The sequence below is a fragment of the Macaca fascicularis genome, chromosome 10, assembly GCF_037993035.2.
Source record: "Macaca fascicularis isolate 582-1 chromosome 10, T2T-MFA8v1.1".
NCBI classification, from domain to species: Eukaryota; Metazoa; Chordata; class Mammalia; order Primates; family Cercopithecidae; genus Macaca; species Macaca fascicularis.
Window position 1 is genome coordinate 25865393 of NC_088384.1, and position 14659 is coordinate 25880051.

Here is a 14659-nt window from a genome sequence, read left to right on the forward strand (position 1 = left end):
ACATGTATACAAACACACTCACATATATACAAACATATACACACATACACACATATATACACACATATACACACATACACACATATATACAAACATACATATATACACACATATACACACATGCACACACTTATACACACTCATACACACATACACACATACATATATACACACATACACACATGTATACAAACACACTCATACATAAATATACACACATGCACACATATATACAAACACACTCAAGCATATACACACATATACACTCATACATATATACACACATACATATATACACACACATATATACACACAAGCACACGCACTACATACACACCCTCACATATACAAACTAGACATACATGCACACACACACAGGCACACACGAATACACACATATACATATAGACACATATACACATGTATACACACATGTTCACACACAAACACATATATTTACACACAGGCATACCCATATACACACACATACACACACACACACATATGGTTGTGCAATGGGAGGTGGAGATGCCTCCCTGCCTCCCCAAAATCTCCACTCCTGAGCCCATATCATACCTAGAGACAGGGGTCCCTTTGACAGCCTGGAGGGCCACGAGTCCACCTGGCCTTTGGAGTGAGAACTCCAAGAACTGCATCATTAGGTGATTCAGCCCTTGTGGGAACACCATAGGGTATGCTTACACCAACCTAGATGGTACAGCCTACCACACACATAGGCTGTATGTACAGCCCATGGCTCCTAACTACAAGCCTGTACAGCATGTGACCACACTGAATACTGTAAGCCACCATAACACAATGGTAAGGACTTGTGTATCTAAACACATCTAAACATAAAAAAGGTGCAGTAAAAATATGGTATTATCATCCTATGGAATCACCATTTGTATACACAGTCCGTTGACTGAAACATGCTAGGCGGTGCATGACTGTGTGTGTAATCCCAGCACTTTGGGAGGCCAAGGCGGGTGGATCACTTGAAGTCAGTAGTTCCAGACCAGCCTGGTCAACATGGTGACACCCCGTCTCTACTAAAAATACAAAAAATTAGCCAGGCGTGGTGGCAGGTGCCTGTAATCCCAGCTACTCGGGAAGCTGAGGCAGGAGAATTGCTTGAACCCAGGAGGCGGAGGTTGCAGTGAGCCGAGATCGTGCCACTACACTCCAGCCTGGGTGACTAGAGTGAAACTCCGTCTCTCTCTCTCTATGTGTGTATATATGTATATGTATATATGTATATATGTATACATATATATGTCTATATACACACATTATAGATACATATAAATTACACATATATACACACATATATGTGCATATATATAATTTAATATATAAGCATATATTAAAGAATTGCACTTGACTTGACCTAAAAGTTCTTTTTCGTTCCAGAAATTAAAACATTTTCTGGGAGAGAACAGCACACGCTGGGCACACAGTGGGGTGAGGAGGGAGAGCATCAGGAAGAATAGCTAATGGATGCTGGGCTTAATACCTGAGTGATGGGACAATCTGTGCGGTAAATCACCATGGCACACATTTACCTATATAACAAACCTCCACATCCTGCACATGTACCCCTGACCTTAAAATTTAAAACAATTTAAAACCACATTTTCATGGGCCCCCAGAACACCAGGCACTGTGCCTCCATGATGGGCAGAGAAGTCAGCTCTGTGCCAGTCACTGGCAGAGCCAAGCTCTCTGGGAATAATTGAGGGATTTGCACTGTGAGCTTGCTCCAGGGAGAGCTGCAGGCATCATCAGATGCTGTTGCTGCTTCACTGGTTAGACAATCCTGTCCGGATGTAGGCACAGGAATCCACCATGAAAGTCTCAGACAGAGGCCTCTGCTGGTCACCATAGGGCGGAAGCTTCTGGCGGCACTCACTCGCTGGATGGTGACTCTTCTACCAATTTCTTATAAGCTGTTCCAGTTGGACAATCACCCGAAACATTCCATCAAGATGCATCTGTCTACATCTCCAATGACTTCAACGTGCCCAAATCCAATGGTCATTCCTCAGCCCACACCTCATTTGACCTTTCAGCCCCATTTGATAAGGTCGATCCCTCCCTCCCCCTGTGGCTTTCAGGGAGTCACATTCTCCTGGGTTTCCCTCCTGCCTCCCTGACCACACCTCGGTCTCCTGCGCTGGTTGTTTACCTTGTCCCTGACACCTTGACATAGGAATGTCCCAGAACCTAGTCCTTGGACATCTTCTCAGCCAAGCGTCATTCTCTCAGTGACCTCAACCACAGCCACAGTCCTCAGTCTTCTTCTTTCAGACGCACCCGCCTTACTGTCTCTTCTCTGCTGGAAGGGCAGTGCCATGTGGGTGAAGATGTGTGTTTTCTTCACTGATGCATCTCCTGGGCTAGGACAGTGGCTGCCACGTATTAGGTGCTCCATCCATATTTTCTGAATGGACCAAGGAATGAGTGAGGAAGAGCACACATCGTGGCCTCAAAGAGGGTTGGGACTGATAAGATCACTAAGTACATTTACCTTCTTCTTTTTTTTTTTTTCCAGATGGAATTTCACTCTTGTTTTCCAGGCTGGAGTGCCGTGGTGTGATCTTGGCTCATTGCAACCTCCACCTCCCAGGTTCAAGAGATTCTCCTGCCTCAGCCTCCCGAGTAGCTGGGACTACAGGCGTGCGCCATCACACCCAGCTAATTTTTTGTATTTTTAGTAGAGATAGGTTTTCACCATGTTGGCCAAGCTGGTCTGGAACTCCTGACCTCAAGTGATCCACCCGCCCCGGCCTCCCAAAGTGCTGTGATTACAGGCGTGAACCACCACGCCCAGCCAGTACCTTTGCCTTCTTAAGTGCCTAGTGGTGTGGGGATCTGAGTCTCAGATCCAGACAAACCATGTTTTGAATCTGCCTTTTGACCCTTCTCCTCTGGGTGACCTTGCACAAGCGTTTCTGGAACTCAGTTTGGGAATAATAATATGTATCTCTAAGTGTGGGGCAGAATCCTACCAGAAGATATCCATAAAGCTGAGGATGCAGCTGAGTGGAGCAATGCAACACTCCCCAACCCCGGAATCATGTTCTCTGTCACCATCGGCATCCTCATTCTCATCAATAAACCTGCAACACCTTGCCCCTGGTGACAAAGCTCTGCACGCACATAATATGACCCAATCATCATAGCAGAAATGGTAGAGAAAAAGGGGTAAGGGGTGACTTCTTTCCCCATTTTAAAAACATATCAACTAAGACTACGAGAGGTTTGCCCCACATCATGCAGGGGAAAGTAGAAATAACTAGACTTCAACTTGGAGCCTATGGATACCGAATCTCATGATCACTTTGTTCTGGTTTCATGTCTTCATCTCCCCTCTTGCTCCCCCTTCCACCAATCCAACTCCCACCAAGTGCTATGGACTTTACCTGCTAAACGCCTCCGGAAGCTTCTACCTCCTGGGGCAGGCCAGCTCCTCTCTCACCCTGGCCACAGCCAGCTCCTCTCTCACCCTGGCCACCTGCCTTCCTACCATATCTTCACACTACAGCCTCAGGGAACTTTCCAGAATGTGAAGCTCATCACACCTCCCACTGCCTAGAATCCTTCATGGCTTCTCGTCGCTCTAGGGTTAAGACCTTTGCATGGCCAGCAAGGGTCTCTGCAGTCTGAGCCCAGAAGCCATCTCCAAACTTGTCCTGCATCATGTTCCTGGCTCTCTGTTAGATTCATCTGCACGCATCTCCCCCTGGCTACCAGAAAAATGAGATGCACCCTGATGCGCCCCATCAGACTGCAGTTGCAGGCTCAGTGTGCACACGTGTGCTTGGCTGTGAGCTCGTCCCTTCCCCATGAGGACGTGGCCCACTCCAGGCTGGTTAACTACCACATGGAACAGTACCCAGCACACAGTGGCTGCCCAATGTGTTCGCTGAATACTGGAATGAATGAAAGCACACACAGGCTCATGCACATTCACCTCTGCACGTTGGAGCCTCTGTGCAGGCCTTCTCAGGCCTTTTTCTGCAGCTGAGAAGGATAGATTCCAACACCCAGGCTGGACTCAGGCCCCCTCCCCAGCTTGTTGCTTCCTTACCTTCAGTCCCAGCTCCTTTCTTCTCGAAGGCAGCACACAGACGCTCGAGCACCACACTGTCACTGGAGCCCTCTACACGGACTTCCTCATCCAAGACCCAGAAAAGGCCTTTGGCATCCTGGGCACCTCCTCCAGCTGGTAAGCGGACCTAGTGGGAGACCCAGGATTCATTGAAGGGCCCTGATCCCCATCAGAGGCCTGTCTTGGGCTTCTCTTCCCACCGAAGGGGAATGGGAGCATCCAAGTCTCAAGCATCAGGACTCAGAATGTGCCTACCCAAAACCATGCTCCCATTCACCCCAGACTCTCAGTGTTGAAGCCACAAAACGACAGCAACTGCTCATTTGCAAACTGTCCAAATCCTGCCTCTGTGCTCACCTCCTGTGTGGTCTTGGGCAACTTACTACACTTCTCTGAGCCTTGTTTCCTCCTGTGTAATGAAGACTGAAAATACCTTCCTTGGAGGGCCGTGGTGAGGATTTAACAAGGGGAACCCTCTGGACATTGCACATTTCTAGATACATACAGGTAGCTGGTCTATTTGTGCACAATCAAACGAGAAAGGATTAATTCTGTCTGCATCGTTTCCTCTAAAAAGTCCTTGTATTCTTTAAACTAAAGTCTTGGGGAGGAAAAAAAAACAATAAGCACTCAAAGAACATTTCAGAGAAGGTGAACATGATTCAATAGCACAGATGTAGAATTTTAAATCTAGCCATAAGCTTCAGAGACCATCTAGTCAACCCTGTAATGGTGCATATGGGAAACTGAGAGAGGCCGGGGGAGTTTAAAGGGCCTCTCTGAGGGCCCACAAGGAGTTGGCACAACCAAAAGAAGGCCAGCAAGTGGTTATAGAGGAAATGCAATATGCACAGTGACCAACTGTCCTACTGTGCCCGGGACATGAAACTTTCAGTACTAAAGCTGGGAAAGTCCTATGCAAACCAGGACAGTTGGTCACCCTAACTGAGGAATCCACACCCCTCAGAGGCCTGGAGAGGGGAAGGGGGCACATCCAGGGTCTCATGGATGGAGAGCCAAAGATGCAGAGCTGGAACTGGATCCCAGGCATCCTTCACCTTGGCCTTTTTCACTGGGGCTGAAACTGATAGCCAGCCCATGCTCAGAAGGTCCTCAGAAAATAGCTGTGAAGGTTGGGCATGGTGGTGCATGCCTGTAATCCCAGCCACTCAGGAGGTTGAGGCATGAGAATCGCTTGAATCCAGGAGGCAGAAGTTGCAGTGAGCCGAGATCACGCCACTGCACTCCAGCCTGGGTGACAGAGTGAGACTCTGTCTCAAAATAAAGAAGAAAGAAAAGAAAAGGGGAGGGGAGGGGACAGGAGGGGAAGGGAGGGGAAGGGAAAGGAAGGGAAGGGAAGGAAGAAAAGAAGGAAAGGAAAGGAAAGGAAAGGAAAGGAAAGGAAAGGAAAGGAAAGGAAAGGAAAGGAAAGGAAAGGAAAGGAAAGGAAAGGAGGAAGGAAAGGAAAGGAAAGGAGGAAGGAAAGTAAGGAAAGTAAGGAAAGTAAGGAAGGAAGGAAGGAAGGAAGGAAGGAAGGAAGGAAGGAAGGAAGGAAGGAAGGAAGGAAGGAAAGAAGCTGTTTGCAGCCACAGGTCCTGGAGACTACCCTGCCCCCTGCCCTTCCCAGCCAACACTGCTAAATCAGCCCTTCAGGCTCACCCTTTCCCAGGAGAGGCACAGGTGAGGAAGCACAGTGTGGAAGGAAATGAACCAGACAGATGCCAACCAGAAGAACACACTGAGCCGAGAACAGCCAGCCGGGCTTACACAGGAGAGGGCTTTGCAATGATGGGTGCAGCCCACTGTGTGCCAAGAGAAAGTTTGCAAGCCAACTCTGGTCAGCAGGAGACAAGGAAGGAAGAAAAGGACAGCGGCAGCCTGCAGTGTCAGATGGCAGGAGAGATGCCACCCGCAGGGTACCTCCTGTGTGCCAAGCATCATGTCAGGTGCCTTATGTGCAATATCTCATTGATGTTCACAGCAACCCAGAGAAAGTAGCATCCCCATTCTGGAAATGAGGAAACTGAGGTTCAGAGAGGTGAAGCAACACGCCCAAGGTCACCAAGATTGGACCCAAGCATGGCAGGTTCCATGGCCCAAGCACTTTGGTACTAAAATGTGAAGAGGAAGACAAAAAAGTCAAGTGAAATTGTCACGGGCAGTTCTGAGTTGAGCAGAGGTGCAGATCTGGGGTAGCAAAGTGAGTTCTAGGGATGGAGAGAGTGAGGTAAAGACTCCGCTTCCCTCAAACTAACACCTGTCTGCCCCTAAATGAGTTCAGGGCCCTGCACCCAACATGGTCCCCTGTTCTCCAGTCCCCCAAGGTCCCCGGTCTCTTCTGGGAACAGCACCTTCATTCAAACATCTGACCTTTGCAGGCCAGAGTGGCTGGAGGCCCCTGGCCATGAGCCTTGAACTCGCTTTGGCTCAGGCCTCAGCCTCCCAGGCATGGGGCTAGTCTAAGACATAGACTCAGACATAAAGGAGAGCAGCGGTTCTCAACCTGATGATGCTTAAACTTCCATTGTTCAGGCCACAACCCAGACCAATTTACACAGAATCTGGGGGTGGGTCCCAGGCATCCACATTTCCAGTGATCCCGGGGTGACTCTAGGTGCAGACGGCATTGACAACTAGTAGACTGAAGACTCAAATCCACGAGCATTTCAACATGGCCAGCCGGCATCTGAGAGCCTGGGTTGGCTGGGCCCCGTGTTACCTGAGAGGGATTGTGATCCACAGCAGCCACAGTGGTCCCTGGGGAGGGCTCCGGGAGGTCAAACTGCACAGGAACACCTTCCTGGAAAAAATCACAGGATTTAAAAGTTAGCGCTTTCAGTGAGCTGAAGGGGGAAGAAAACTTCTGAAGGAAAAAGCGGAGAAGACTTCCATCACCTCTTGGCCCTTTAAAAAAATGGTTTTAAAAATTTTGGCAAAAGATACATAGCAAAAAATTTACCATTTTAGTCATTTTAAGTATACAGTTCAGTGGTATAAGATACATTCACGTTGTTATGCATCCATCACCAGCAACCATCTCCAGAACTTTCTTCATCTTTCAAAACGGAGTCTCTGTACCCAGGAGACTTAACTCCCTGCTTCCTTCTCCCCTAGCATCCTGCTTTCTGTGCCTCTGATCTTGACTTTTCTAAGTAGCTTATGTAAGTGAAATCATATAGTATTTGTCCTTTTGTATCTGACTTACGTAACTTAGCATAAAGTCCTCAGGGTTCATCCAGCCTGTGCCATTTTGTCAGAATGTCCTTCCTTTTGAAGGCTGAATAATACTTCCTAGTAAGTGCGTATCTCGTGATGTGCATATCTCATTTTGCTTGTCCATTGCCTGTCAATTGCAATCCACACGTGGGTTGCTTCTGCCTTTTGGCTATTGTGAATAATGTTGCAGTTTGGTGCACAAATACCCGTTTGAGTCCCTGATTTCAATTCTTCTGAGTATATACCCAGACATGGAATTGCTGAATTACGTGGGAATTCTATTTTTTTTATGTTTTGAGGTCCACCATTCTGTTTTCCACAGCAGTGGCACTATTTTACATTGCTATCAATACCGCACAAGGGTTGAAATTTCTCCACATCACCCCAACACTTGTTATTTTCTGATTTTTTTTTTAGTAGCCATTATAATGTGTGGGAGGTGGTGTCTCATTGTGGTTTGGATTTGCCTTTCTCTTACAATTTGTGATGGTGAGCTTCTTTTTGTGTAAATCTTTGGAGAAATGTCTGTTTAATTAATTTTCCCAGTTGTTAATGAGGTTGTTTATTCATCACCTTTTAGTCTTTGTGTGGGAAGAAAAATTGTCAATCAATGCTCCAATGACATTCTGCTCATCATACAGGGTGTCAGCCATCACGCTGACAGCTTTATCAGAAACTGGTAACTCAGTCCACACTTTTAAAATATTTATTGAGAGCATAATGAGGCTGAGTGTTCGGTGCTGGAAGTAACAAGTGTAAACTATGAGGAATAATAGTTGCCACAAAAAGGTCACCAGAAGCCGGGTGCGGTGGCTCACGCCTGTAATCCAAGCACTTTGGGAGGCCAAGGCAGGTGGATCACCTGAGGTCAGGAATTCGAGACCAGCCTGGCCAACATGGTGAAACTCCGTCTCTACTAAAAATACAAAAATTAGCCGGGCATGGTGGCAGGTGCCTGTAATCCCAGCTACTTGGGAGGCTGAGGCAAGAGAATCACTTGAACCCAGGAAGCAGAGGTTGCAGTGAGCCGAGATCGCTCCATTGCACTCCAGCCTGGGCAACAAGAGCGAACCTCCATCTAAAAAACAAAAAATTTAAAAAGTCACCAGAAATGTCTGGGAAGTGCTGTGGACAAAGATGTTCATCACAGTATTGTTTACAAAGCCTTGAACTTAGAAACCACCCTGATGTCTATAGGAGAGGAAATACAATCAGATGCAACCACTGCAAGCAGGTTTACTAAGATTTGTAAGTGAAGGGAGGTGATGTGAACAATGTAATACTGTGAGGAAAATGACAGACAACAAACTCACGTGTACGGGAAGATCCAAAATCCACAGACAACATAATAAAGGGAAAATGGTAAAAACAAACAAACAAACAAACAAACAAAAAAAAAAAAACCAGAATGGTAACAGTGGTTGCCACTGGATGGGAGGGCTAAAGGAGATTGTATCTTTAGTTTCTTCATACTTATATGAAGTTTCCAGTGTTTTAATTAAAAATGTATTACTTTGATAATCAGAAATAAGTGAAATATTATGGGAAAAATAAAATAGCTGTTACACTCTTTATTCTTGTTCATTAAATGCTCAAAACGGCCCCTTTGGGGAGTATGGTAACAATGACCATAAAACAACCACAGTTCTCTGCACTTTTCTATATCCATACTCTCTGCAGTGACACTGCAGTGCCTCCATCAAGAAGTAGAGCCTGTTTTCCTACCCCTTGAATCCATGCTCAACCTTAGACCTGTTGTGACTCACTGAACACAGTGGAAATGATTTTGTGCAAGCCTCAGGTCTAGGCCTTAAGGTCCCCTGCCCACTTCTGCTTGCTCTCCTGGAGCCCTGCCCAGCGCTATGAGGACAGCCCAGGATAGCCTGCTGGAGGATAAGACATTTGTAGAGCAGGGACAAGGTTACCCCAGACAAGGCCTGCCTAGATCCGCTCACGACCAGCTGATCCCACACGTGAGAGAGCCCCGCCAAGATCATCAGAGCCATCTACCCCAACCTACACCTGAATCTGAACACAAGCTCAAGAACTATCCCGGACCAAGAGAGCTGTCCAGGCCATCCAGACACTTGTGAGCAACAACCAAAGATTTTTTCTAAAACACTACATTTGGGGGTAGTTTATTATGTAGCATTATTATGGCAAATCGTAACTGATACAAAAGTATTATTATCTCTGTTTTCCACGTAAAAAAATCGAGGGTCAGAGAGGGTAAGTGCCTTTCCTAAGGCCACACAGCCAATAAGCGACAGAGTTGGGATCAGACCTCAGGTTTCATCAGCGTCATCTGTTTGAGATCCATTTATGTTGGTGTTTTATTTTTATCACCAACTAAAGAAAAGAATGTAACTTCAATACTTATTATTCTATATTATTGAACTGATGAACAATATGGCCATTTTTAATATTCTGCCAGTAGCACTTGTTGCAATAAAAGTGGTCACACCTTCAGGGAAGAAGGTGGGAGTCATATAGGGAACTGAAAATCCTCTCATTTTCACGTGGGTGATAGAGACACACGTATGTTCATTTGGGTAAATTCACTGAGCTATATGCTTCTGATTTATGCCCTTTTCTTTGTAATTTTTTGTTTGTTTGTTTCGAGATGCAGTCTCTCTTTGTCGCCCAGGCTGGAGTGCAGCGGCACAATCTCAGCTCACCACAACCTCTGCCTCCCGGGTTCAAGTGATTCTCCTGCCTCAGCCTTTCGGGTAGCTGGGATTACAGGCCCGCGCCACTGCGCCTGGCTAATTTTTGTATTTTTAGTAGAGATGGAGTTTTGCCATGTTGGTCACACTGGTCTTGAACTCCTGACCTCAGGTGATCCGCCCACCTCGGCCTCCCACAGTGCTAGGATTACAGGCATGAGCCACTGTGCCTGGCCTTATATTTCAACTTAACCTTTTTTTTTTTTTCTTTTTTCATGAGAAAATAAGATCTGGCAGGATCAGGCCTGTACATGCTTCCTGGTTCACACACAGAGTTTCTCTCAGGTGCCTCCTAGAAGAGGAATTGCTGGGTTTTGGGGTGCATGCACCTTCAACTTTGTGAGAATCACCGTGCTGTGCTGCAGATGGGTGTGCAGCCCATTGCTTCCACCCACCCACAGGACTCGAAGGACATTCCCCACTCGGGCAGATGTAGACTGACTCTTGCAGGAGTGTTTTGCTTAAGTGAAGTGGGAGAGGATGAAGCAGTCATCCCAAAGAAAGGACAGCCATGGAAGCAAGGCCTGGGGAAGTCCAAGTTCCTTGATGCTTCTGGGCTGCAGGGTTCAGAAGGTGGCGGGGGGAGGCTGGACTGTGGAGGGAGCAGCAGAGTTCTGGGGAGCCAGGCCTGGGGAAAGGGCTTTGTTCCCTGGTGAACCGAACAGGGTGAAGCTGCAGGCTACTGGGGAATGGGAATCCCACACTTCACATCTGACCTCACACCCTCTATGGAGCTCTGGTGAGGGCCCTGCTCCAGCCCAGGCCTACCTCTCGGTATCGCTGCAGCGTGGAGACAAAGGTCCGCTGGTAGAACAGCAGCTGCAGGCGCTCATGGGCGTAGTTGTGGCACAGCTCCTCGAAGGTGGCCGCCCGGTCCTTGCCCTGGTGCCGGGGGTTCTGGAAGCCTGGAGAGTCCACCACCATGATGGAGGCCATGGAGAGATGGTGGGAGGAGAAGGATCTAGACAGAGAAGAGGGAGGTGGAATGTCTGAGATGACGTGGAATCTAGGAGCACATTCATCCAAGCCTCCAGCAGAACTGGTTTCAAAACTAAGCTCAACTCTTACAGGCTGTGTGACCTCAGGCAAGCTACTTAACCTCTCTGAGCAGGGGTTTTCCCAACTGTTAAATGAGGATGGGGGTGAGTAGATTTATCCCAGGGACAGTTATAAGGACTAAAGGAATTAAACTGCCTCCCACTGGCCCAAAGTAAAAAAAAAAAAAAAAAAATGACTAGCTTAAGGTCACCTAGCAAGTTGGCTACCATGTGAAGCCTAGGACCTCCTTTTCTTTCTTCAGAGGCCTATTAAAATCAAAAAATTATTTTATTTAATACATCAGTTTACAAAATTCTTCCAAGCTATCACCTCCTTGTATTCTCCTGATGAATCTGTAGGGGTGGACAGAGCAGGGATTATTCACATCAAAAATCAGGACTTAAGAGACTTTAGAGCCAGTCATATGTGGGCTTCAATCCTTGCTCTGTGACAGAGAGGATGTGCGTCTCTGGAGAGTTGCCCAACCTCTCTGAGCCTCCACCGTCTCAGCCACCATCTCAGTTAATGATGGTGACTAGCTCAGAGGGCTGTTGTGAGGGTTGGGTGTGATAAGCTTCCGTGGCCGTGAAAGCAAAGTTTGCCACGTGGTTAGTGCTCAGTAAATGCCACCTGCTATCATCACCATGAGTATGATCAGCTAGGAGCTTTGCAGGGCCCTTAGTTGAACCTTGGTTCTTCTCTTGTTTGCCAAGGTTTTCCAACTATAATATGGGGATAATAAGAGCAGCCACCACATAGACATGCATGAAGATGAAGTCGGTTAATTCTTGGCAAGACAGACACCTACTAGGTGCTTATAAATGCTGTAGTAGGTACTTTGATCATCAGTGCAGCATTTCACAGACGTGGCCTCTGAGAACCCAAACCTCGAAGCAGCTGCCCTTCACTGGTGAAGGCAGTTTCCTCCGCCAGCAGTTCATTTCCCACTCCCAGTACTCCCTTCTCTAAGCACGCATGATCCCCTTGGTTTCTAGATAATATGTCTGTGGGCTCAGATGGTAATTACTTCGGCAGCGTCAGAGGGACTTGATTCTGTGTCCACGACAACTTGGAGAAACCCGGCTGCTCTGTTGCTACGCGCCAGCCTCATCCCTTTAACAGGATTTCAGAAGCCTAATTATGCTTTCTGCTTTCACAGAGGAGGAAGGCAAGCCTTTGCCTAGGCTCTGGATTAGCTCTGCTGAAAAAACGGCTTCAAGGGTTTCCAAGCATGGGCTCAGTGCCTTGTGCATAACGATAGAAAACAGAGGTTCCTCTGGCCTGCAGCCCCACAGAGGCACATCAGAGGCACACCCCGGCCCACTCCAAATTTCTACCATGTTGCTCCCATCCCCAGCAAGACAATTTTGAAAAATAAATGGATGAGAACAATGTGCTAGGCTATTCAGGGGAACTGAAAGTATGAGATGAGAATGTGGCATTGTGTTTGCATGTCGGTTCTCCCCTTCACGCTTTAGTCTCCTCCTCTGTACAATGGGCCCATGTGAGTACTCGGTGACGCAAAGCAGGTTAAACAATTAGTACAATCCCTGGCCCTCAGTAGACATTCAAAAGTGCTTAGCTTTTATTGTTGGTATTTTTACAAGAATTTGTTTTGTTTTGTTTTGAGACAGAGTCTCGCTCTGTCACCTAGGCTGGAGTGCGGTGGCGTGATCTCGGCTCACTGAAACCTCTGTTTCCCAGGTTCAAGCAATTCTCCCTGCCTCAGCCTCCTGAGTAGCCGGGATTACAGGCGCCCACCACCATGCCCAGCTAATTTTTGTAATATTTAGTAGAGACAGGTTTTCGCCATGGTGCCAGGCTGGTCTTGAACTCCTGATCTCAGGTGATCCTCCCACTTCAGCCTCCCAAAGTACTGGGATTACAGGCATGAGCCACCACGTTTGGCCAGGAAGAGTTATTTAAATTCATTATTTCTTTTAATCCTCACAACAGTCCTTGGGGAGAGAGCTATTGTACAGACGAGGAAAGGGAGATCAGAAAAGTGAACTGATTTACTGACCACACAGCCAGTGGGTGGCCAAGGTGGAAATTAAACCCAGCACTGTCCACCTTAGAAACCCTCTCGCCAGCTGAGAAACTGCCACTTTGCTCAACTGCCCGGTATGTGAATTCATCTGTGCACGTGCAAAAGGCCAACTGTGTGCCTAGGAAAAGGCCCCGTTACCTGTTGATGAGTGAGACCACGGCCGCAAAGAGCTCCTGGTACAGGCCCGAGGCCATCCCCTCCACACACTCCACTCCTGTCATCTTGAGCCCTGGGAAAGAGGACAGAATCAGCATTCTCGGTTAGGGATCTTGCCTGGGGCCAAGGACATCACTGCAGAGCAGCAGGGGCCACTCAGCTTAGAAAATCCTTCTTTTCTTGCCACATCCCTCCACTGCTGAAATTATTTCCCCAGGTTCTTAGGACAAAGTCTAACTGTCCTATCAGGGCCTACAGGGTCCTATGTAGCCTGCCCTACCTTCACCCCAGAGTGATCTCCTGCTCATCCCTCAGGGCTCAGCCCAAATGTCACCTCCTCAGGAAAGCCTTCCTTGACTACCACCACCACCACCACTAGGCCAATCCCCAGCTCTACCTTGCTTCTAATAGCACTTCCCATAGCATAATCTTTCTAGTATAGTTATTTTATTAACCTGTGTCTCCCTCATGAGGCTGGGTGTGCCCTGAAGATAGACCCTGTCCCTGGGTTTATTGATCTTTAAATTGCCAGTGTCTGGCATAGAGTAGACACTCAGTAAGTGTTTATGATTCCTTTTCTGGAAAGAAATTTGGCTATTTTGTATTAGAAGTCATAAAATGTTCGTATACTGGGACCTAATCATTTCACTCCTAGGCTTTTATTCTAATGAAACATTCAGAGAAATAAAGCTTGCTGGGGACATAGGTTCTTCCAATTGTTGATTAAATTGGCAAAAATCACTTTTTTGAAATGACTTGAGTGCTCAACAATAGAAAATGGGTTAGGTAATTTGTAGTCTGCCCATACAAAGGAATGCTTAAAGTCAGGTATGAAGAATATTGAATGAGATTGGAAAAGTGCCTACCTAGAATGTCAGGAGGAATATAAAAGCTCAAAAACTATAATTACAGTTGTGGACTCGATTTTGCTCTAACACACACACACACGCATGCACGCACGTATACGCATCCCATTACAATCACCAGCCTTGATTAGGGTGCATTGAACAAAGCAGAGTGAGGAGTGTAGGGGGTCAGATCACAAATTATGTCCCTTAAGTTTTAGTTCCGTCTAAAAAACTGAAAACACAGTTTCCAAATCAGTGCGCACTAGTGCCTGGAGGAGTAATTCTGCTTGTACATTCCAGGCAGCCCACTGCAGTCCCGAAAGCATTTCCCACCCCTCCTCGGAATCCACCCCCAACCTGGGCTGTTGCTAGGCAACCCGCAGCCTCCCAGCCTCTCTCCTAAGCCCGAAGGTCCCCTGCCTGCTTAATATCTACTCTTGAGACCTCAGCCTGAGAGGTTAACTCAGACTCACAAAGCGGTGACTGCATGTGTCTGTGCCTGTGATGCGCC

At 47.2% G+C, this 14659-nt stretch overlaps 1 protein-coding gene across 5 annotated transcripts in view; it reads right to left on the reverse strand.

The window, feature by feature from the left end:
- The window catches only part of MYO18B (myosin XVIIIB), a 300194-nt gene that overhangs the window by 200345 nt on the left and 85190 nt on the right, over window positions 1–14659 (reverse strand). For all 5 annotated transcript variants that reach the window (XM_065522341.1, XM_074004130.1, XM_065522339.1 and 2 more), the window contains 4 exons: window positions 13283–13373; window positions 10825–11017; window positions 6834–6914; window positions 4094–4241 (listed from right to left, as the gene is read on the reverse strand). In XM_065522341.1, the coding sequence (XP_065378413.1) occupies window positions 4094–4241; window positions 6834–6914; window positions 10825–11017; window positions 13283–13373 (513 nt within the window). The remainder of the gene's footprint in view (window positions 1–4093; window positions 4242–6833; window positions 6915–10824; window positions 11018–13282; window positions 13374–14659) is intronic.